Source organism: Astyanax mexicanus, chromosome 20, assembly GCF_023375975.1.
Source record: "Astyanax mexicanus isolate ESR-SI-001 chromosome 20, AstMex3_surface, whole genome shotgun sequence".
Lineage (NCBI taxonomy): Eukaryota > Metazoa > Chordata > Actinopteri > Characiformes > Acestrorhamphidae > Astyanax > Astyanax mexicanus.
The window spans coordinates 39,311,838-39,334,964 of record NC_064427.1 but is presented as its reverse complement, the minus strand read 5'-3'; the positions used below and the strand labels follow the sequence as shown (position 1 = coordinate 39,334,964).

At 38.4% G+C, this 23,127-nt stretch overlaps 2 protein-coding genes across 12 annotated transcripts in view; both read right to left on the bottom strand.

The window, feature by feature from the left end:
* The window catches only part of nbeaa (neurobeachin a), a 314,222-nt gene that overhangs the window by 31,154 nt on the left and 259,941 nt on the right, over positions 1-23,127 (bottom strand). For 5 of the 10 annotated variants that reach the window (XM_049468902.1, XM_049468904.1, XM_049468905.1 and 2 more), the window contains 11 exons: positions 22,433-22,601; positions 20,622-21,093; positions 17,810-17,964; positions 14,637-14,760; positions 13,548-13,667; positions 8,563-8,696; positions 6,508-6,569; positions 2,924-2,988; positions 2,680-2,788; positions 1,937-2,106; positions 184-308 (listed from right to left, as the gene is read on the bottom strand). In XM_049468902.1, coding sequence (XP_049324859.1) covers positions 184-308; positions 1,937-2,106; positions 2,680-2,788; positions 2,924-2,988; positions 6,508-6,569; positions 8,563-8,696; positions 13,548-13,667; positions 14,637-14,760; positions 17,810-17,964; positions 20,622-21,093; positions 22,433-22,601 — 1,705 coding nt within the window. The remainder of the gene's footprint in view (positions 1-183; positions 309-1,936; positions 2,107-2,679; positions 2,789-2,923; positions 2,989-6,507; positions 6,570-8,562; positions 8,697-13,547; positions 13,668-14,636; positions 14,761-17,809; positions 17,965-20,621; positions 21,094-22,432; positions 22,602-23,127) is intronic. The other 5 variants (XM_049468908.1, XM_049468910.1, XM_049468909.1 and 2 more) reach the window with 3 other exon arrangements.
* The window catches only part of stard13a (StAR-related lipid transfer (START) domain containing 13a), a 522,041-nt gene continuing 505,501 nt past the window's right edge, over positions 6,588-23,127 (bottom strand). Inside the window, exon 16 of one of the 2 annotated variants that reach the window (XR_007427471.1) lies at positions 6,588-8,037. The gene's annotated coding sequence lies outside the window, so the exon portion shown is untranslated. Of the gene's footprint in view, positions 8,038-9,896; positions 12,510-23,127 lie in introns of those variants that run through there. The other variant, XR_007427469.1, reaches the window with a different exon arrangement.

Here is a 23,127-nt window from a genome sequence, read left to right as displayed (position 1 = left end):
TTAATCTGGAACAAATATCCAACATAACAATATGTGAGTACAAAATGATGACTCTCTGCATACTGTCTAATTCCTTTAAATATTAGTGTGGGGCTTCATTCTGTGTTAGGCTGTGCTGCATTTTCCAGAGCCTGTAGCTGTTCGAACACGAGGAGAGTTAAATAAATCAATACAGCCACTAACCATAGTCCTCCAGAGCTTTGAGTGAGGCATCTGAGTGGGTGGAGCCAAAAGCATTGCGTACAAATCTCCGCCTCCTGCGCAAGTCATCTTCCCAGTAATCCAGACGCCAGAAATCATGCAGCTGGCTGAAGGGGGCAGAGAGGAGTGGACACTGGTTACATAAACACACTTCCTTAAAAACAGAACTCAATCCTCTTCTGCTCCTCGAGCTGCACTGTAATTCTTTTTTATTAGAGTTTTTTTATGTTTAATATTGATGCTAAGATTTCATCTCCAACAGTCCCAGCCTGGCTAAGAGATGAGCAGCTTATGAAAGCAGTCATAACACAGAGCTGGAAAAAATACTGAAAAATTGTAAATAAGTAAAAGTACCTTTACTTTGCTAAAATTCTACTCAATTAAAAGTAAAAGTACCCATCTAAAAATCTACCCGAGTAAAAGTAAAAAAGTACTCAATTTAAAATGTACTTTGAGTAAAAGTTACATAGTTACTTTTAATTATTTGATGTAAAAAAAGTACAACAAATCATAAATTAAACTGTTTTTAATGAACTATTAATTATTCCACATAATAATTTGGATCTTTCAGGCAGTATTTGTTTAGACCCCCAATAAAACATTTTCAAGAACAAGTGGTATAGGTTTCTATCATCCATTTTTTTTTTTTATTTCACTGTTAAAAAGTTAAAAAGTTATGGTCATATAGGCGACTATAAACTTTAATTTTATAGTTTTCCAGTTCATTATTATATTTTTAACTTGCCATTGCTGTGCTTTAACTCATATTTACATGTTTTTTTAAACATCTAAGCAGACTGTTTAATGTTCCCAATAAAAACTTAAAAAAAGAATTATCATTAAAAACATGAAATCATACAAAAAAGAATGTTGGTTGGCACATGTGCAGTGTCGTAAAGAAGCGTATATTGATGGGTACCATAACTCGACAGAACACCGGTTCCCTCGAGCACAGCTGATTCACACAGCATCTCTCCCGCTAACCGTAATAATAATCACTGCATGGAAAAGTTCAGCTGCGCGAACATGGAGAACAAAACTCAATTTTTTTTTTATTCAGACAATTAGTATTTTTTCCCCCCAGCATCTAATTTTTTACTCAGTAATGGGGAGTTTTCCAATGTAGTGAAGTAGATTACTTGTGTCAAAATGTACTTGAGTAAAAGTAAAATTACCTATTTTAAAACTACTTTAAAAATTACAAATTACTCATAAAATCTACTCAATTACAGTAACTTGAGTTAATGAAATTAATTACTGTACACAGTCAGTCAGTACTGCTTTAAAGACTTTAGTACTGGGCTTGACTGTGATATTGAGTGTGTAGCTCTGTGCAGGGTTCATACACCTTTCACAGGGTAAAATTCAAGCACTTTTAAGCACTTTCAAGGCCCATTTTTACATTTTTCCAGCACCTTTCAGCTGTGGTAAATTAATGATAACGGTGATATCTCAAAACTGCGATTAAGCGATAATTAATATATCGTAAAACTATTCTCCACACTTCACAGTGACTATGCGACTATGTTACTGAGAAACAAAATACTATTAAGTAAGTAAAAAGCAGGAATTATGGATTTATTGGTGTCAGTTTTACACAATTTAAATACCAATGTTCTTCACCGTATGTTTACCCTATTTATTTAATTGAGCAGTTACTGTAATATGTCAAATTTGGGGGTGAGCTGAAAGCATTTATACATACATATACTCAAAATAAATAACCCGTACGAACCCCGTCTGCGACATTGTGCCCCACGCTCCGTGTTTATTGGTCAGGATGTTGAGGATCTTCTGTTTCAGCTGGTTGGCGGTGACGTGGTCTCTGTGCTTGGCAGCGCTGATCAGGTGATCGCACATCTTCTCTTCCTCTCTTCGATCTGCTGCGTACTGAGCGCAGTTCGACTAACAAAGAGAAGATAATACAAGAAAACACGTCGTTAATCCCAGAGAGGATATTATACAGTGTTTCAGCCACTTACTGTACAAACAAATACACACACGTGTATACACACGAGGGCTGTGTATTAGCAATAAGCCACTGACTCCAAACTTTCTGCACTTAAATAACGTTAAAATTATATTTTATTTGGGAATAGTAATGAGAGGCACAGACTAGCTGCCTATCTGGATTCAAAAAGCCTAAAATCTAAAGAACTAGTGCGTAATCTTGGTGTACAAATGGACTCTGATCTCACTTTTAACAGTCACGTCAAAGCCGTCACCAAATCAGCATTTTATCACCTCAAGAACATCAATAAGATCAGAGATTTTCTGTCTAAATCAGACCTGGAGAAACTCATCCACGCCTTTATTTCTAGTAGGATTGATTAGTGTAATGGACTCCTAACTGGACTCCCAAAAAACACCATCAAACAGCATGGATGTGAATTTTCACTGAAAAGTAAAAAATAAAATACAACTGACTGCAATATTTCAATGTTTTATCTAAATTTGTACACACACACACACACAGACCTCGAACTCTGCGTGCTTGTGGACGTCCTCGGCTCTCTGTCTGTTGAGGATAAACTCCGCCTCATTGGCTACTCGAACAATGTGGTCCTTCATGGCGTGACACAAAAGCCTGAAACACAAACACTGCAGTCAGATGACAGAAACTATACAATACATATATATACAATACAATTCAACTATACAATATATATATATATATATACGTATATACATATGTACGTATATATATAAATAACATTCTTACCTGCCCTCATTAATGAGCTCAATAAAGGCAAGTCCTGCATTCTTCTGGATGGAGTTCTGCCACTCCTGAGACAGCAAACAAACACAGAACATGTTTAACATTAACTATGAATGATCAAACAGAGAACAATTTTTTTTACACGGCCAATTACGCAACCCACTCATCAGGACTCCCCCTATCACTAGTGATGCTCCAACACACCAGGAGGGTAAAGACTAGCACATGCTTCCTCTGATACATGTGAAGTCAGCCACCGCTTCTTTTCGAGCTGCTGCTGATGCTGCATTACCGAGCAGCATTACAGCACTAACACTCGGAGGAAAGCGCAGCGACTCGGTTCTGATACATCAGCTCACAGACGCCCTGTGCTGCAGACATCACTCTTTAGGGATGTGGGGAGAGAGCGCCATCTACTGTACCCACCCGGAGGGAGCAGGGCCAACTGTGCTCCCTTTGAGCGCCGGCAGCTTTATGATAACCCCTGCAACCTCCCGCTCATAGTGGCAGCGCTTTGGACTGCTGGACCACTCAGTGCCCCCTCTTGGCTGCAATTTGATAATCCAATCGCTAACGACACACTGTCACACTGTTTGGGATGCTGTTAACTCTGATAAACGTATCCTGAGCAACAAAAAGTAACTATTGGTCTTCCTTTCCTGGGATGATCCTGATGAGAGCCAGTTTCATCATAACATTTTTGATGATAACGTTTTTAATTCAACTACTAAATTTAATGTGTATCCAAACTTTTAAAACACAAGAAGATGAAGTATTTTGTTTTCTTCTTTTGAGGAAATAGGAACCGTTGCTAAAGGGATTCCCTACATTGGTAATGAGCTTCTATTTTTTGATAATATGTTTTTTAATTCATATATTAAATAAAGGTAATACTGTATGTGGTAACCAATCCACACTCTGCAGATCTGTCCATGAGTCCAGAGTATACAATGCTATGCTAAAACATGTGCAGCTAAGAGGAAGGACAGTTATATGAGCACTGAAAGACAATCCGTCTGCAGCTCCAGCGCAGTCGCAGTGAGACTGTGGCAATGTGCTGTAAGATTGCAGACATATCGATGATCGGCTGGTTGCCAGGTTCATGTCAGAGGTAGAGAGAAGGGGATGGGGGTAGTGAGTGGGGGCAGGATGCACTTAGGCAGAGCTGCTGATGGTTCTAGAAGGCCCATCAGAGGAAGCTTCAGTTACCACCCTCTTCCTGCAGATCAATAATTTGGGTTCGGTTTCGTCCCCTGAGCAGCTAATGGACGTCCAGTGTAACAGTATCTGTGCTGACGGGGGATGAGGGCAGGAAGGATAACGGGAATAGAGTGGCAGGGCGGGGGCATCATGGGTGGGACAGACCATAGACCATAAGTTCTGCTGCTGAACAAACAACTGAGGAAGATCTGAGGATGACATCTCAAGTCTTATTTAAAGAGTTAGACTTTTTATTAAGTTTTATATACCAGCGCAGATCTTTTGGATGATGTCCTGAAGAGAACATCTTCAAATGGGACTATGGGACAAAATATAGAGTAAAATGGATCCAGTCTAAGGTAAGCGCGGGTGCTACTTTGCTTTTAGAATATAATCTGCCGTGCTTGTGAAGATGTAAAACTATATAAATTTAGGCTTATCAAAGACTTTGCAAGTATTTGCCTTTTTAAAAAAATGAAATACATTTAATAAAATATGTTTAATATAAGTGCGGGCAGGTTAAAAGCTGAAGTACTAAGGACAGGTTGGAATAAGGATCAGCTTCATTACTATGCTGGTATTATTATTTTGGAAAGATTATTTTTTGAAATATTTATGCTATACTGAGCTGTGGTGCAGTGGAGCTGTGTTCTATGAAATGATGGTTGGTGCTCCATATCCTACATACAGCTCTGGAAAAAAAAAAAAAAGTTTCTTTGATTTTACCAAATTAAAAACCTCTGGAATATAATCAAGAGGAAGATGGATGATCACAAACCATCAAACTGAACTGCTTGAATTTTTGCACCAGGAGTAAAGCAGCATAAAGTTATCCAAAAGCAGTGTGTAAGACTGGTGGAGGAGAACATGATGCCAACAGGGTTATTCCACCAAATATTGATGATTTCTGAACTCTTAAAACTTTATGAATATGAACTTGTTTTCTTTGCATTATTTGAGGTCCAAAAGCTCTGCATCTTTTTTTTGTTATTTCAGACATTTCTCATTTTCTGTAAATAAATGCTTTAAATGACAATATTATTATTTGGAATTTGGGACAAATGTTGTCCGTAGTCCGTAGAACAAAAAACAATGTTCATTTTAATCAAACATAAACCTATAAAAAGTAAAATCAGAGAAACTGATTCAGAAACTGAAGGGATCTCTAAATTTTTTCCAAAGCTGTGTATTTGGAAAGAGTTGTGAAGTTGGGGACGAAGTGGGGCGGTGATCACACTGATGCTTGTCACTGAATGCAATCAAATTCTCACAGTTATGCTTGAAAAAAGAGTAAAAACCTTCCCTAAAGATGATTTTTTTAAGAAACAATAAATAGGACAGGGTCCCAAGATTTCTGTCCATACAGTGTTACCTAACAATATGCAACAAAAGACTTTATGTGCCAATTAATGTTGGATTTTCTGTCTGGGATGATGGTGGAAACTGTATAATGCCTGGCTGTTGTGTTGGAGGATTTGCGCTTTATTTAAGATGAATATAAAAATCAATTCATGCTTTTTTTTGTCTTTTTTTTTTTTTTTTAGAACTTTCTCAATAAATTCGTCTTCACTTCAGTCTTTAGTCTAATATAACTCAATGAAGACTAAGGCACATATACAAAGACAGAGAGGCAGCAATACAACAGTGTTGCTTATATAGACAAATATCACTGTTTAGGCAAATAATACATAAATAATCTTAACATTTAAGTACACTGTGCTTAATCTGTATATCCATGTTCCATGTTTTTGATAGCGTTAGATTTAGAGTTGTGTGTAGAATAGTGGTGGGAGATATGGATGTAAAATATTATCATAATATTTCAGGGTATTTTTGTTTTAACTATATTCTTGGCGATATAATGAAACATTAATGATTTCAATAATGCACTACTGCAAAAAAAAAAAAAAAACATTTTACATTTTATCAGGCAATATTATGACAGCCTATATGATACAGCACACCCCTAATTAAGATTTTCAGATTATAACATAAATAAATGATCCAACATGTCATGGAACTAGTAATGCACTCCATATATCCAGAATAGAAGTAAATTATATATATATATATATATATATATATATATATATATATATATATATATATATATATATAATAAGAAATTAAACCAGTGTGAATTATCCTTTTGATAATAATGGCTCATACAGCCCTAAAATAATATCACAATATTTCAATGTATTTTTGCGAAACATTTAGCAGATATTATGATACTTAATAATACTTAATAATTTCATTTGTTTTTCTTTTTACTGTATCAGGCATCACATTTTTTTTAATAACTCAAAAGAGCATATGATTGATTATTAATCTTAAAAAAAAATGAAATAAAATAAATCTCCGCTTAATTCCAGCGTAAGTCGTACCTGCGAGCACAGCAGCATCACCAGCTCCACCACTGACGTACTGGACTTCATACACACCAGACCTGCAGTGGAATGAAATCAGGAAACAGATTTTAACATACACACGCGGATGCACACGCAACATAAACACACCTGCTTAGTCACAGAGATATATTTAAAAGCTACATCATTATTATCAGCATGCAAAACTCCCAATGTGATCTGATATTTACACAATTACTTTACACTGTGAGATCATTTCAGCAGTGATTACATAACAATCATATCAGACAAACAGTGAAGACAAGACAGTCAAAACGAGACAGAGAGCAGGATGATAAGAAAAGAAGTGAGGACAGTTACGAAGGACAGTGGAAAGACAAGAAGCAGGTGGAATCTAAAAATGTGAGACTTCTTCAGCTTCCCTGACTTCTACTGTTTTACTGCAGTATGACGGAAAAAAAAAAACAAAGACTGTTTTAGCCCGTAGCATGAGCATGCTGCTCACCCCTGCTAGCACTGCTGGAGCATTAGCGTTAGCCACTAACCACACTAAGCTCTTTGTCTGTTCAGAGGTGTGTATTATCAGGCTGTAGCCTGCTGCTAACCCCAGCAATAGCATTACCCTTAGCAGTTAGATGCTAATGCTAATGCTCAAGCTTTAGTTGAATCTGGTGACCTAACCTTACTGTAAATAAATGCAAGCGTTTAACTCAAATAAACAGTTTTCAGGAGATTTACAGCTTAGATTTACAGGTCAACCTGCTGAATTTAGAAGGAAAACATGTTTTTTACTAGTGTCGTATAAATGCACTTTGTAATCTTGGTGTGCCTTATGTATAAAAATAGATCAGAAAATAGATGTTTATTTTTAGAGCACCTTATAATCCTGTGCTCCTTATAATCCTAGTGCCCAAAATATGGTCATTTAATTAATGAAATACCTTCACAGTGTAAATGAGCAGGTCAGTATCCTCTGCTTAGATGCACAAAGCGGCGTGCTGTTAAGATACGAATGCAGCAAAGTCAGAGCACACCTGGCTCTTAAAGGGAATGGCAGGTGACGCACTGCTTGGTTTATTATTACAGTTACGCCCAAAACACACCCATGATTAATTAAGAGAATTAATTCTCTTAACGCCTTTTGTGCATTTTGAGCTGTGCCATAGTGGTAGCCATTTGTAATCTCTTCCTGCACTGCTGGAGCTGTGGTCTGGAATGGACGTTTCAGCTCATTTCAGAGTGATGTTTCCTCATCTTTACTGATTAATTTGCTCTAGTTTTCTAATATTCCACACAGGCTCACCTGCCAAAACATTAGAACAGTGTTATTGGTCGGTAGCATAGACTGTGTATAGCTGGACAGAGCATCGTCTCTCTAAAGTGAAGCCACCACAGGTCGGGCGCCCCCTGCTGTTCGGTTGCAGAAAGCTGTGTAACCCCACCCATCCCCATAGGTTTCAATGGCAAAACAGAACAACTTTCAATCACGTATTTTTCTAGTATACTGTAATTCTACCTCCATTATTTAAATGCAGCAGCTAGTGTAACCTCTGCTTATATTGTTAAATATTTATATCCCCACATAATTCGTTTTTAAAACGTTATTCTGCTCTATTTAAAAAGGTGTGGTTATTGTAAAAGGGCTGGGTTACACCTAGCCGGGGTGGGACCAATGACTGTGTATAGCTCTGTGGAGGCAGCCCTCAGGGGCGGGGTTATTTAAATGAGTAGGCCGTCTCTCCACAGTCTTTCTCCCTCCTCTGGTCTCTACTGCGCTCTACAGACTCGGGTGTCAGGATCGCCAACATGGCGGAAGATTTTGGCTTCATTTTCATTAAGTGAATGGGAACGGAGACACAACGTCCATCTTTTATTACAGTCTCTGGTCGGTAGTGATCAATAGTTAAAATATCCTAGAGTATCCTGAGCTCATACCTGAATCCACGGTGTTGTGTGTGTGTATGAGGCAGCCAGTGGTGCAGACACACACACACACAGATAGGCACATGGCAGACAGTGAGGGACTCCACAGTGAGACGCCAGCTAGAGAGGAAAAGGAGCACAATACAGCACCTGTACCTTCAATCAGCAACTCCTGCCCATGGCTACCCAGCAGGGTCCTGGACAGGAAGGGCGCAAAGTCCACGAAAATCTCCCTCAGCAGGGGGGCCACCTTCTCCAGCGCCCGCTCCAGCTTAGTGGTTATGCTGTAGGTGAGAGAGAGAGAAATAGAGAGAGACAGAGACAGATAGAGAGAGATAGGCGTATTGATATGGTGCACAGAGTGAAACAGACAAGTCTTTCATTAGCTTAGCATGTACATTATGAGCTATGCACTACAGCACACCCATCCAGCACTAGTCGGTTAGTATGTAAGAGTTAGTGGTGTGGTCTGTTGGTGTAGTGCAGTGGTTCACAGTCCTGGTTCTGGAGGACTCTTGGGTTAACTTGTAGTCTGGAAAGTGATGATGTTGTGCAGGTAATGCCTTGAGCAGGTTTTGTCAAGTTTACAACATTGCGTTAACATTGCCATCAGTAGTTGGCGAGAGGTGAGTATTATTGGCCTGTATCCTGCTGCTAACCTCACCTAGCACTGCTGGAGCATTATAAGCATTAAATGTGGGACTGTACATTGGACTGTAGTCTGTGTGTTTACAGTTTACAGTGTTAAAACGCTAGCTAATATCACCCTGGCTTACCAGAACACTCAAGATTCCTTAGTATAGCGCTGTCTGGTGGCATTAGCCGCTAATGATAATGCTGCTGCATCCAGCCTTAGTGAAAATCTGGAAATCTAGGCTTACTCACCCAAATACATAGCTTACATAGCTTAACGTTAAGCTTAGCTTAGCTTTTCAGGCCACCCAGCGGTGAGATCTACTTAATTAGGAGAAATACATGGCGACACCCCTATTCCTTACTAGTGTTGCCTTATAATCTGGTGTGCCTTATAGTGCGATAAATATGGCTAATGTAAAATATACCACTAACCTGCACAGAAAGTTAGGTCATGTCAACACAGCACTAGGGCTGGGCAATATTATATCGTATACAATATATCGTGACACAGAAATATTATGATATTAAAAATCCATATCGTGATAATAGGGCTGTTCTGTCTTAAAAGTAGTCTATTATTTACTGTGAAGCTTTAGGTGTATTTATTGTATAATTGTTTTAGTTTGCAGTTTATATGCATGAACTAAAATTTGCCACATTATGATTATACTGTTATACTATTATACTACATTCCTGAAATTAATGAATTATTTTAGTTTTCCTATATCGCCAAGTATATCGTTATCGCAAAAATACCCTGAAATATCGTGATATTATTTTAGAGCCATATCGCCCACCCCTACACTGCACTATTCCAGTAATGGTCTCTTCCTGTGTTAAACTGTGTGTTTAAGCAGAGCAGAGGAGGAAAACACTAAACTCTGCAGAACAGAGGATCTTCAGGAGCAGGACTGGAAACCACTGCACTAAGTGTTATTAAAGCTGCTAACAAGCACTAGGATTCTACCACAGGGGGCAGAAGGGAGTTGTGGTGAGGGCAAAGGCTTCACAAACACTGATTTAATAGCATCCCCACCTCTACAAGCTCAGCTGACCTACGCTGAGAATACAGCTACAGGCTGGTGGATGCACTCAACACCAGAGTCGGAGGTCTGAGGGGCTGGATGAGGACAGGAAGCGGAGGAGAGAGTCTGAAGCACCCGGGACAGTGAAACCAGGCTTAGGACAGGAGTAGCTGATGTAGCTCATGGTTTGCCACTGTTATAAAGCAGCAAGCAGTAAAAGAGGAGGAGGAGGAGGAAGAGATTCAGTCCCATTTCAGGATGTGGAACGGATAAATAAGATACCTTTAATTTTTCTGAGTTAGAAACTAGACTAAAATGAAGCAAATATTTGAGAATTTAGTGTGTAATTGTGTTTGTGAGCGTGTGTGAATGCACTGGTCTTGTTGTCCATGAGGTGGGACTGAATCAAAGATGAGAGAGGCAGGGGGCGGTGCAGACTGGCAGCTAAAGGGTCACGCCCACCAGCATCCACCTCCCTATCAGACATGAGTCAGCATAGAGATGTGTGTGTATGGGGGTGGAGGGGGTGGTGAGTTTTATACTGTTACTGACCACTTTCTCAGAAACATCTGGCTTATCTGACTGCCCTGCCTCTTTTACAGTTTTCATTTGGTGAACAGTGATTGGTCCAGCAGCCAGAAACTGACCAATGTGGAAGGCAATGCAGAGGGCAGCAGTGCATGAACTCAAATACAGACTATAGTATAAAACGGTTAAAAAGAAAACACTACAGGCTAGGTGTTTCTAATAAAGTGGACAGTTTGTGTACAGTACTGTGTATAGTCAGAGACCACCATTCATTATTTTTGGGATTTTCAGTCAAAACGGCCATTAAATACAGGTTAATTCATTTTTAGTAGATTAAGAGATTAAAATATTCCACTCAAAAAAGGCTGAACACAACCGGGATTCAATTTTAAAACATGATGGTTTCAAAAACTGGGGGTCCAAAAGGATGTAGAACTGCCAATTAAGTTCATGGTGATTAGAAATTATATATATTTTTTTTTTGCTCAGCATTGCTGAGCAGCATCACAGCGCACTCTGAGTAAAGCGCTGCGATAGATACAGGTTCATATACATCAGCTCACAGACGCAGCCTTGTGCTGAATGACCTCTCCCTTTTGAGTGATGTGGGGAAAGAGAGCGCCATCTACCCACCCAGAGAGAGCGAGGCTCCTGTAGTCAATGGCAAGCTACATGAACAGGATTCGAACCAGCGATCTCCTGATCATAGTGGCAGCGCTTTGCCTGCTGGACCACTCAGAGCCCCAGGCTCCAGACTCTACGTATTTACAAACCTCCTAATTTGGATAAAAAGGACAGACATGAAAATACTGATCTTCTCTTTAGTTGTTGAGGTTTCTATTGCATTTAAATCTTACTGTACTTAGCGGTTGTTTTGAGTGAAAAATGTATTTAAAAATTAATAAAGTGAGGTCTCTGACCATTGCATAGTACTTAATATATAAAGTGACAGACTGAGCACTAGATAGCGAGATACAGAGGCATTAAAACATTTGGGCACAGCTGGTTAAAATGAGCCTGTAGTCAGATCAGTTACTGTAAACAGTAAAATGGAACGAAGATAAACTGATTTCCAAAAGGTATTAAGTTATTAAGTCGGATTTATACCAAAAAAAACGCCCTGAGACCTTTGAGAGAAGGCTTAAAGCCTAAAACTTTTTTTTTTACTATGGTCTCAGACCTTAATTAGCTGGTTAGTTACATGAGGAAATGGTGAAATCCTCCCCCTAAGCACTGGGACAACCTTTCAAGAACCTGTAGGCGACCCTGTTCAGCAACCTAACAGCTGCTCAATTAGTTAACTTTAGGTTACTCATCAAATGTTTTTAATAAGGGGGCAGGTGGTGCAGCAATTCATTATTATTGTCCATTCCTTAATTATAATAAATCTATGCTGGGAAGCTGAAACTCTATATTTAGCTTTTATTCTATTTTCCCTTCCACCTTAAATGATGCAGCCTCTGTTGTCTGTTTAACCATTTGAGGTGGAAAGGGAAAGTTAGCTAGCTAGCAAGAAAGCTACTGAGAACAACTCCTAGCAATAATAATTTTTTATGGTTGTTATGGAGAAAACGGCGATACAGCATTAAAACTACGGTGATGGTGATTAGTATTATTTTCAACAATTAAATACTTCTTATAAAAAAATTAATACTTCTTATAAATAATTCTTTGTCCTCTGTTTTGAGTGTGCCTGAATCATAGACTGTGTATAGCTGGACAGAGCATCGTCTCTCAAAAGTGAAGCCACCACAGGTCGGGCGCCCCCTGCTGTTCGGTTTCAGAAAGCTGTGTAACCCCACCCATCCCCATAGGTTTCAATGGAGAAACAGAACAACTTTCAATCACGTTTTTTTCTAATATACTGTAATTCTACCTCCATTATTTAAATGCAGCAGCTAGTGTAACCTCTGCTTATATTGTTAAATTTTTATATCCTCACATAATTCATTTTTTAAAACGTTATTCTGCTCTATTTAAAAAGGTGTGGTTATTGTAAAAGGGCTGGTTATGGGCGGGACCAATAACAGATCGTCAGCTCCGCCCTGCTCCGCTCTGCAGCCTGTGACCTCGAGGCAGCCCTCAGGGGCGGAGTTATTTAAATGAGTAGGCGGTCTCTCTACAGTTTTTCTCCATCCTCTGGTCTCTACTGCGCTCTACAGACTACAGAGGGTTTCAGGATCGCCAATATGGAGGAAGATTTTAGCTTCATTTTCACTGAATGAATGGGAACGGCGACACGGCGTCCATCTTTTTTACAGTCTCTGGTCTGACAGAATATGTTTCAAATCGCATGTTCAGATCATCAAGAGCTGCTCTATTAAAAATTCCCAGAATGAATCACAGAAAGATGGGTGAAGCAGCTTTCTGTTTTTATGCCCCAAAAATATGGAACTCTTTACCAATTAATGTTCGTCAGGCATCGAGTGTTACTAGCTTTAAAAGGCAGCTAAAAACATTCTTTTTAGCTTAGCTTTTTACTAGTTCTTTTCCGCTTATACTTAATAATTTTATTTATTGATTATATATTTTTTTTATCCTTATTTTATATTTTTTTGTTTAAATCTATTTTATTTTATATTTTATTGTAAAGCATTTATTTGAGCTGCATCTTTATGTATGAAAGGTGCTATATAAATAAAAAAAAAGTTTATTATTATTTTTATTATTATTCGGTTTGGAAATCAAGTCACCTTTTACACACTTTGCTGTTTACAGAAACAGATATATTATTATATATTTTTAAACATATTATTATATATTTTTCCAAACATAAAGGTGCCCAAACCTTTGCATACCACTGTATAAGTAGGTAGATAGATAGACAGATAGAGAGATAGAGAAAAAGAGAGAGAGAGAGAGACAGATAAATATCAGGGAGGTGGGAGGCATTGATGTCTGTGGTGTTTGTAGGGCTGGGTATTGGACTAGTTGAAGCTTCCTTGCCTAAGACACTGTCCTGCATCTCTGGGAGCTGTCTGGAATCCTGCCAGTGAGCTAAAGGATTTGAGCTCAGGAGGTGTCAGGCCGGTTCTCAGTGGACACTGGTCCACTTCACAAAAGGCACTGCAATACAAATGGGCACAGACAGTAATTACAGGCACTTTACAGTTCTTACAGACTAGCAAGTAACAGAATATAGCGAGCTCAGCTCTCTTCGCCTTGATTTAAAGGTTTAAAAGACAGATTTTCTTAGCCTGCACTTCTGTGTTTAATGTAATGCTCTGATTATATTAAACACAGTATTTTTGCATGCGTACATGAACTATAGGATGACTTCTATATATATATATATATATATATATAGAATATATATACATATATATCTATGATTACTAGTAGTGTTACTTTTTACATTTGCCTCATGTTTACTGAGTGCTTATCCTTTTAGACGGAAGCACCAAAAATCACAAAATAAAAAAAAAAAAATCAACATTTATTTATCTGCATATGCAAACCTTATACAGAATAACAGTAAAATTACTTAAGCACTGAGTGCCATCTAGTGGAAGACGGCAGTTTGACATGCAGGTCTACCAGTCTTTTTAAAATATTTATTATATATTTTTTGCCAGCCAAAAAAACTGTCTGTCTATACACTTACAGTGTCTGAGGACTTCCTTTCAGACACACAACAAAAGAGGCAGACAGGCTTTGATCAAGGCCGAGGCCTGCATGTGGGGACTACAGTAAAGCAATGCTAGGTGTGTGAGCGAAGGAGGGGAGGGAGAGAGTGAGAGAGAGAGTGAGAGAGAGAGTGAGAGACAGAGGTATAGAAAGGAAAGCAGTAGGAGAGACAGGTCAAGTAGAGGGTAACACAACGAGCGGAACGGAAACAGATGATGACTCACTCCGCCTGGCATACACGAGTGTGATGAGGAAGAGAAAGAGAGAGAGAGAGAAAGAGAAAGAGAAAGGGGGAGGGGTTTGCTGAAGGAGGGAGTGGCCGGAGGTGTGTGGATAAGGAGTGGAAAGATGGAGGGAGAGAGGAGAGGGGAGGTGATGGAAGGAGAGGCTTTGGAAACTGAGCTGCACCTCATGTTCTCCACCGTGTCCTCGGGCATGGGGGCCACTGTCTGCACAGCCGGGAGGTTTTTACTGGTCGCTCCGTTTACAAAGCTGGAGGAAGAGGAGGAGGAAGAGGCGGAGTCTGTGGCACCTGCAGGAGAGAGGAAGAGAGAGAGGGTGGGAAATATTATATTGTATACAATATATCGTGACACAGAAATATCATGATATTAAAAATCCATATCGTGATAATAGGGCTGTTCTGTCTTAAAAGTAGTCTATTATTCACTGTGAAGCTTTAGGTGTATTTATTGTATAATTGTTTTAGTTTGCAGTTTATATGCATGCACTAAATATTCTGCAATATTATTTGCTGCATTATATTATTTTATGCTATATTATTTATTTTACCACATTATGATTATACTGTTATACTATTATACTATATTCCTGAAATGAATGAATTATTTTAAGTATATCGTTATCACAAAAATACCCTGAAATATCGTGATATTATTTTAGAGCCATATCGCCCACCCCTAGTGTGCAGCATTGTTCAGTGTGTGTGGTACTCTGTGTGTCAGAATGTGAGACAAGGAAAGCTTTCCTAAGCTAAAGTGAGCCAAGAAAGCTATAAAAGATCTATAAAATAATGATCTATTCACCACTTAACAGTGGAAATAAACTCAAAAATCCATTGTTATCAATTATTCATACATAGGGCTTTATAACGATCAGCCACCACAAAAAGGCTACCTATGTGCTCATCTTTTTAATACATCACAAGAGCAGCTCCTGGTGGACAGCATTTCTATACATTGCTGTGAAAAAGTATTTGCCCCTTAAAGATTTTTTGCTTTTTTGTCATATTTACATTTTTAGATTGTCAAACAAATTTAAATGCAAGACAAAGTAACCTGAGTAAATACAAAATGCTGTAAATCATGATTAATTGCTGGTTTGAATAGATTTTGGCCGTCCCTTATTAAATGAAATCATCATTTAAAAAACATTTTATATTTACTTTGTCGAATATTAAAGTGTGTGTGTTAAGCTGAAGATTTTAAGAAGAGAAAAAAAGCAAAAACAAAAGGAATCTGTAGTGTGGGGGGGGGGGATACTTTTTCTCTTTATGTGCATAAAAAAACACATGCATACAAATCCCGTTACTTTGGAGGTGTAAACACATCCCACTTTTAATTCAAGGTAAAAAAATAATAATAAAAAAATAAATATTATATGTGAATCTGCATATTCAGTTTCACACAGCAATTGGATTTCAGTCTAACGAACCACATAGAGACTAGATGCCTATAAAAACTGATTTAAACACCAGTGGTGCTAAATGATTATTGTATTTACTGATTGTTGGCAGAAAGCTCTTAATAGTCTATTTTAACAATTAGATTTTTTGAAGAACATTAGGATTTAGAGTTTACCCAGACAACTCTTTAAGCCTAAGACAAATGTGAGTCTATATTAAAGTCCTGCTTTCCCAAAGAAGACCGATGGTTCTTGCTACTGAACCCCTTTAACTCTAATAAAGGCAGCACATTACTCTCAATGATCTACAGCTGCTTTACAGACAGATAAAAAAGGAAGAGAGATTAAACCCACAGGCCTAGACTACAGGGTTCAGTGCATTAGTCTAAGATTAGGTTTAATCTGTGTCTGATTTACTGCGCTGTGCAGAGCTACACTTTGAATCAGTTCCAGGCTGCAGGATTAAAAGTGTAGCTGAGCAATGTTTCCAACTTTAGGCTTCTTCTTATACAGAGCAATACTAGCTAGTGCTGTTCAGGAGTTCCAGGGTTTATTTCAGGTGTGACAGAAACTGCAGAATTACGTTTAAAGAACTCAAATTGAGCAAGAAAACATGCTATCACGAAAGAACTCTTTATATAACTCTTCTTTATATAACTCTTTAAAGTGGTAATCCTAAAAACAGCTACAATAAAATAAAATAGCACTCCACTCCTCTGTCCACACATATCCAGGTGTTACTAAAAACTAGGGGTGTCACGATTTCAATATTTTATCGAAATCTAAGTCAAAAAGAGGATGGACGATCCCTCCCTCTAAGCTACGCTAACGGTGCAGCACACTGTAGCGACGCCGCGGACATTGTGACTGCTCAAAGAGCAGCTCTTTCTCCAGAGAATGTGGACATTCTCATCTTCTTAAAGAAAAACTTAAAGAAAATATAAAAATAACAGTTGTTTTGTCTAGTCTCAAATATGTTAATAGTTTTGGTACCTTAAGGAGCATCTTTCTCTCAGATAAAGTTAATAATATATCTTTATTAAAGAAAAAAACTTCTCATTCTCAGGGACCGAAAAAGTCTTAAAGTCTTATTTTTCATGTTTAACTGTTATAGTAGGATAGAGTTCAGTTTGTTAAGGCTCTAATTGTTCTATTATTTTGTACATGACTGTTCCTGTATTTTTTTATTATTTGTTTTGTTATGTTGCACATTGCTGTTTTAATAGTGCACACTGCTGCTACCAAAAAAAAAGCCATTAGTGTCTAATGTGGTGTATTACAGATCACTTGTATCACTTTGCATCACTTATATCAAGCCCACCTTTTGAAATAAGATATTGTAAATTTGATGAATCAAACCAATGACTGACCATAGACTAATCTAAAACTGGCATAGGCCTCTCTGCTGTAAAAAAAAAAAAAAAAAGAAAAAGAAAAAATCGAGAATCGAATCGAATCGTGACCCTAAAATCAGAAATCAAATCAAATCGAAAATTTAGAGAATCGTGACACCCCTAGTAAAAACTGAGATTTTCTTCCCTCCATTTCTGAACATATTTGCGTCTACACAGAGGCAAACATGCCTGTATGAACATGCCCTATAGAAAAACAGTACAGAAAAACATTTCTGTGACTAACAATGCCATTTTTGTGTGGACAGGAGAACACATAGCAGTTAATAAATCCCTGCTTTTGGGGCTCTGAGTGGTCCAGCCGTCACAATCAATATGTTCAGGAGATTGCTGGTTTGAATCCCGATCATGCATCTTGCTATCAGCTGCCAACACTCTAAGAGAGAGCACAACTGGTCTTGCTCTCTCTGGGTGGGTACAGTACAGTAGATGGCGCTCTCTCTTTCCCCTCATCACTCCTAGGGTGATGTGGATCAGCACAAGGCTGTGTCTGTGAGCTGATGTATCAAAACTCTTAGTGTGTACCTGTTGTGTTGATCATGCTCTTAGGCGTTGCCGTGGCAGCAGCGAAGATGTTGGGCGTGCTTCCAGAAGAGGGTACTGCACAGGTGGTGGGGGTGCCAACCGTGTTCACAGCCAGACTTCCTGGAGGAGGTTTCTTTACTGGTACAACAACACTCCTGTGAGAGTACACACACACACACACACACACATTTATTTTAATTTCTTCATTTTTTCTGTATTAACTCAAATCTTTATGCTTTTCTGCGTCTCAATCTGATCGCTGATCAGTCGCAGACGCCTGGCAAATGTTTGTAATGCTAGATATCCGACCCAGTCGGCGACTGGTTGTCAGGAACAGTGTATTGCTAATGGAATTACAGAGAAAGAGAAAACCACGGGACCAGACCAGTTTATGGAAAGTCTGACCACTTTCTGTCCCCTTATGACACTAAAAGCTAAAACTCTAAAACGGAGCCTGCGAGTGAGAATGTAGATAAAAGCTAAAAATAATTATTTACATGTTCTGAGTATTTCTTTAAATTTTAGAAAGTAGAATACTGTAATTTTACTAAAAAAGCAAAGAAAGCGTGCCTGTGTATTTCAGTTTATTTACAGAAAACAGTTTTACACTGTAAAGCACTAGCATTACTGCTACTGTGAGCTGATTGGTTGGCGAGCTGATCCTGGAGATACAGGTACATGATACAGAGGATGTTTTAAAGGTTTATAACTGGAGTTTAAACAATAAAAAAGATATGTGTTGAGGACAGAAGCACATGTTTTTCAGTATTAAATGATCAGATATTTATAAACTAAGATTTTGCTCAGTTGTTTCATATGAACTCGTTCATGTCGGACTCACTTTAAGTGCGTATTCTCCTCTATGCCATTGCTAGTTCTCGTGTGTTTAGTTCTGGTGTGTTCTTGTGAAGAAATGTGTTTCTGGAGAGCAGCCAGGTGAGTCTGCGATTTCCCACAACGAAAAAACTGTGTAATTTGTGACCCCATATCGCCGATCAGTCATATAGTGTGAAAATTGAAACAACTGAAGGACTCACAATCACAGCACAACCTGTTGTGTAGTGTGAACCTGGTATAAGTTAATATATATACAATCATAACATTCTGCTTAAATAAAGAGAACGTTAAAATTAAGAAAATAAGATAAGATAAAGATTTTTCTATCTTAGGTAAAACATGCAGGTGGACTCCATTCATACATTCACACTTTTTTGCCCCGTCACTGAACCCAAAGTATAATCATACAAAACAGAAAAACAGCACAAATATCTTCATTAGCATTTAAACAAACCTTAACCAGTGCTATTTTGAGCACTGAGCAATAACACCAAAAGCCCCCCCTCTGCACATCATTTCTACCTGTCTCCACTCCTCAGTGGACGAGAACGGCACTGGCAGAAACTAGTAGTTGAAAAAAGAGCTTTTGATAAAATATTAACCCTTTATTATCAATTATTCATACCTAAGAAGCTTATAAATGAGGACCAGTATATTCCGGAGCATGTTTTATTAATCAGGTTTTCTTAATTGGTGAGAACAAAGCAGATTAATGTTCTGGGGAGGTCTGTGTGTGTGTGTGTGTGTGTATTGTGTAGTTCATGCACAAAAGCTTGTGTGAACTCCCAGTAGCTCGACATATTACACAGTTATCAGAAACACAGGAAGAAACCTGGGGAGGAGGAGGAAAAAAGCTGCAGACCAGAGAGCAGCACTGCAGTGGACATACAGCTCTGGAAAAGAAAATAAGAGAGCACTTAAAAAAGACGGGTTTCTGTTATTTTACCAAATTAAAAACCTCTGGAATATAATCAAGAGGAAGATGGATGATAAAGTTATCCAAAAGCAGTGTGTAAGACTGGTGGAGGAGAACATGATGCCAAGATACATGAAAAAACTGTAATTAAAAACCAACCAGGGTTATTCCACCAAATATTGATTATTTCTGAACTCTTAAAACTTTATGAATATGAACTTGTTTTCTTTGCATTATTTGAGGTCTGAAAGCTCTGCATCTTTTTTTTATTTCAGTCATTTCTCATTTTCTGCAAATATATATATTTTTTATTTGGGAGAAATGTTGTCTGTAGTTTATAGAATAAAACCAAAACGTTCACTTTACTCAAACGTAAACCTATAAATAGCAAAATCAGAGAAACTGATTCAGAAACTAAAGCACTCTCTTCATTTTTTCCAGAGCTGTATATAATCCCCCCAAAAAAATTAAGTTTCTTTCTTTATTTTTCTTTCTTTATTTTTTATTTTTAAAAAAGTTTTTTGGTAAACTTTTAAGTTTTTTTTTATGCTGGTTTGTTTCAGCGTTTTTTTTACATTTATTTTTTAGTTTCTTACTTTTTCTTTCATTATTACATAGTTATTGCTTGTTTATATTTTACTATTTTGCGTGTTTAGTTTTTTATTTATTCATCTGTAGTTGAATTTTTATTAGTTCTATTACCTTTTTTTTACCTATGATTTTATGATTCTTAATATTTTTTTTTTATTATTATCCTCTTTTTTATAATTCTTACACCTTATTATAATGCTGTTTTTTTTGTATTCTATCTACTTTTTTTTTGTTGTTGTTGTTTCTGTCAATACCTTCCTTATGTAATTAGGCTCGGCTGCATTGTAAATAAGGGCCACCCTCAATGTACTCCGAGTTTAAATAAAGGTTGATTGAAGACAGCAGCTGAAATAAAATTATAATGATAGTAATTCTAAATTATTACCATCATTACCCCTCATTTATAGCAGTTAAGCTTTTATCTGTGTATGATCTTTAGCTGACTCTACCAGTGCACTCCTCCTCTACCTGTCGAATGAGTGGAACTGCATGGGCAGCATGGCAGCGGTCTCCCTCTTCAGGGCGGGGTCAGGGTGGTACGGCTGAGGCTCGGGCCCCACCTCCGCCCCCTTCACCGGCGCCGCCACCAGACTCTTCAGTATCTCCTTGACGTTGATGCCCTTGTTGGCCTGGCTGATGCTGGAGATGGAGGCAGCCGGCTTCAGGTGGATGTCCACACCTGGCGGGGACTCTAGCAGGGACTCGCGGGACTTTCGCACCTCAGAGGAGAGCGTGCAGAGCAGTTCGCTCATGGCATCTGGACCCCCTCCAGAGCCAGTAGAGCCCCCTGAGGCCTCGCCCCCCAGCTCTGAAACGTTAAGGGCTCCGCCCACCTGCTCATCTCCGATGCCTGAGTCTGTGTGGGGCAGGGAGCCTTCTAGAGGGAGCTCATCCAGGGGGCGCTCACCACGACCGCTGTCTGAGAAAGAAGATGGGTTTTCTGTATGAACAGACACACACACACACACACACACACACACAAAAAATCAGATAATTAGCACCAGTTTTTGAGGAAAAAAACCCCCCAGCTCATTAAGTACTTTACACTGAATCTAGCTTTAATATAAAATAAATAAATAAGAGAGCACTTAAAAATGATGAGTTTCCTTAATTTTATCAAATGTAAAACCTCTGGAATATAATCAAGAGGAAAATGGATGATCACAAGCCATCAAACCACCAAACTGAACTGCTTGAATTTCTGCACCAGGAGTAAAGCAGCATAAAGTTATCCAAAAGCAGTGTGTAAGACTGGTGGAGGAGAACATGATGCCAAGATACATGAAAAAACCTGATTAAACCATGATTAAATCCCAACCAGGGTTATTTCGGAACTCGTAAAATTCTTAAAACTGCATTATTTGAGGTCTGAAAGCTCTGTGTCTTGTTTTTTGTTATTTCAGCCATTTCTCATTTTCTGCCCCCAAAAAAAGAAGCTCTAAATGAGAATATTTTTATTTGTAATTTGGGAGAAATGTTGTCTGTAGTTTATAGAATAAAACAACAATGTTCATTTTACTCAAACATAAACCTATAAATAGCAAAATCAGAGAAACTGATTCAGAAACTGAAGTGCTCTCTTCATTTTTTCATTTTTTTTTATTCTCAGTTCTTTATCTTTATAACTGAGGCTGTATCTCTGAAAACATTTAGTCCTTTGAGTTTTAGAGCTGTAAAATTGAATGTGGGGGAAGGCAGGTAGGCGTTCTCTGCTGCTGTGCTGTTAGCCAATCAGAGGCGATATGTTTGCATGTATGAATATTTATGAGCAAAAGCCGAAATCCTGTCTTTCTTCAGAGACCACTAACTCAGTGATCTAAAGCAGGGCTATACAGAAACACCAGAGCACTTTTTTCACAAAAAACGTCTCACACTGCAGTCATTCATATCCTCTTGAGACCCTGCGTCCTTATATGAGGACATCACATTTCTGCTTCTCTGCACCATTACAACTTAATACCATAAACTTTAACCCTCTGGCCTCATATGGACACACTGCTGTATCATCTAAGTGGTCACATGACAACTTTCAACACTCAACTGATTGAAATCAAGAGTTTGGGAATCCCAGTCAAAGGTTTCTACAGCCAGTTCAGATACAAAAACATGGACCAGATACAAAACTCTCATCCAATTTTATGTTTGAAACTATTCTCCTTATGTTTATTTGCTCGCTGTCGAAAGATAAAAGTTTGTTTTTGGACTAATTGGGTCAAAGATAGTTCTTAAATTTTAAAATAGACAACAATTTCTAATTGGGGAGGAGCCCTGATTGTCACCTGTGCTGGTGGGGGAATTGATCTCTTGTCGGATGCTCCTTCCTGACAGGCTGCTGGACCTGCCGATCTCTCGCTGTGGCTCCAGGATGTCCCGGTACTTGGACACCATGAGGACAGAAATGAAGTAGACAACAGCCAGGGCCAGAAACTGAGCCTGCTTACTGTCATCCTGCACATACACGAAAGAAAAGACAACAGAGGAAAAAAAAAAAGACACGTATCAGATCTACAATACGCTAAAGCTTTATCGAAAAAAGCTAAAAATCTAAAACAGTAGTTCTCAAACTTTTAAAGCACCGTAGCACCACCCACAATCAAATCAAACTTTGAAGTACCACCTACAGAGAAATCATTACTCATTACTTTCAGCGTTTGGATAAATCATTTATGCCTGATAGATAGGATATTAAAGGGTACGTACAAATACATGTAGGCTGTTAGTAAAAACTTTGCACAGATACCGTATTTTTACAGCACTATAAGGCCTTATAAGGAGTTTTAGTTTAGTTATACAGCTGTTGAACTAACCGCGCTAAGCGCTAGCTTATCCGTCGTTCAGAGGTGAGTATTATCAGCCTGTAGCCTGCTGCTAACCCCGACTAGCACTGCTGGAGCAGCATTAGCCGCTAAGTGCAAGCTCTTTTGCCGTTCAGAGGTGAGTATTTTCGGAATGTAGCCTGCTGCTAACCTCAACT